Source organism: Rhagoletis zephyria, unplaced genomic scaffold, assembly GCF_001687245.7.
Source record: "Rhagoletis zephyria isolate East Lansing unplaced genomic scaffold, Rhagoletis_zephyria_1.1 Rzeph_scaffold_24676, whole genome shotgun sequence".
In the NCBI taxonomy this organism is placed as follows: Eukaryota; Metazoa; Arthropoda; class Insecta; order Diptera; family Tephritidae; genus Rhagoletis; species Rhagoletis zephyria.
In genome coordinates, this window is record NW_016181734.1 from 4,265 (window position 1) to 5,262 (window position 998).

At 36.2% G+C, this 998-nt stretch overlaps 1 protein-coding gene across 1 annotated transcript; it reads left to right on the forward strand.

The window, feature by feature from the left end:
- The first annotated feature begins 289 nt into the window (after positions 1-289).
- On the forward strand, positions 290-679 carry LOC108381986 (ATP-dependent DNA helicase PIF1-like). The gene has a single exon (XM_017638385.1). The coding sequence runs from the start codon at positions 290-292 to the stop codon at positions 677-679; it is 390 nt and encodes a 129-aa protein (XP_017493874.1).
- The last annotated feature ends 319 nt before the right edge of the window (positions 680-998 follow it).

Below are 998 nucleotides of genomic sequence, written 5' to 3' on the forward strand. Positions count from 1 at the left end.
ATCAAGAGTACAATTAGTGCAAAATGTATTCCCAAATATTGCACAAAACTATCGAAATCAAGATTGGCTAAGCGAGAGAGCTATATTAGCTGCCAAAAATGTCGATGTCAATGAAATCAATGCCAGTATTTTGACTCAAATTCCAGGTGAAGTTGTGACCTATAAATCAATTGATTCAATCACTAATCCCGACGATGTAGTGAATTATCCCATTGAATTTTTGAACTCACTTGATTTGCCTGGCTTGCCACCACATCGTTTGCAATTGAAAGTCGGCGCAGTGATCATTATGTTACGAAATATCAATCAGCCGAAACTATGCAATGGGACAAGATTAGCAGTGAAACGGACAATGAATAATGTAATTGAAGCAACAATTTTGCAAGGCAAATTTAAAGGTGAAGATGTTTTGATTCCGCGTATTCCAATGATTCCAACAGATTTGCCTTTTGATTGTAAACGAATTCAATTTCCCATTCGCCTTGCTTTTGCTATTACTATCAATAAGTCTCAAGGTCAAACACTTCAATTGTGTGGAATTGACCTAACTTATCCATGCTTTGGACATGGACAACTGTATGTAGGATGTTCGCGAGTAGGGAAACCATCGTTACTATATATTTATACACCACATGAAAATAAAACCAAAAATGTTGTGTATCAGAAGGCTTTAGAATAAGTTTTTAGTTTACAATCATTGTAATCATTGTTATTAGAATAAGTCACAAAATAGTGGCCGAACATGAATTAAATGACAAAAAAAAGAAAAAAACCAAGAACACCTTTCATTTCTATTTTTCTTTCACCCAGCGAAGCGGGTGAGGGTCCGCTAGTACTGTATATAGATAGTAGATGGTGAACCCAAAGCTTATACGGAAATTGGAATAACTCGGCTCCGAAGCCACCTATCGGGTCCATTTTTTGCAGGTGTATTTATCTTGATGTTAGTAATATGTATTTATGCAAATCGGACCATCAATGAAGTTCTCCACGTACTG

Coding starts and splice junctions, on each gene's coding strand:
- LOC108381986 (XM_017638385.1), top strand. CDS start 290: ATGTTACGAAATATCAATCAGCCGAAACTATGCAATGGGACAAGATTA.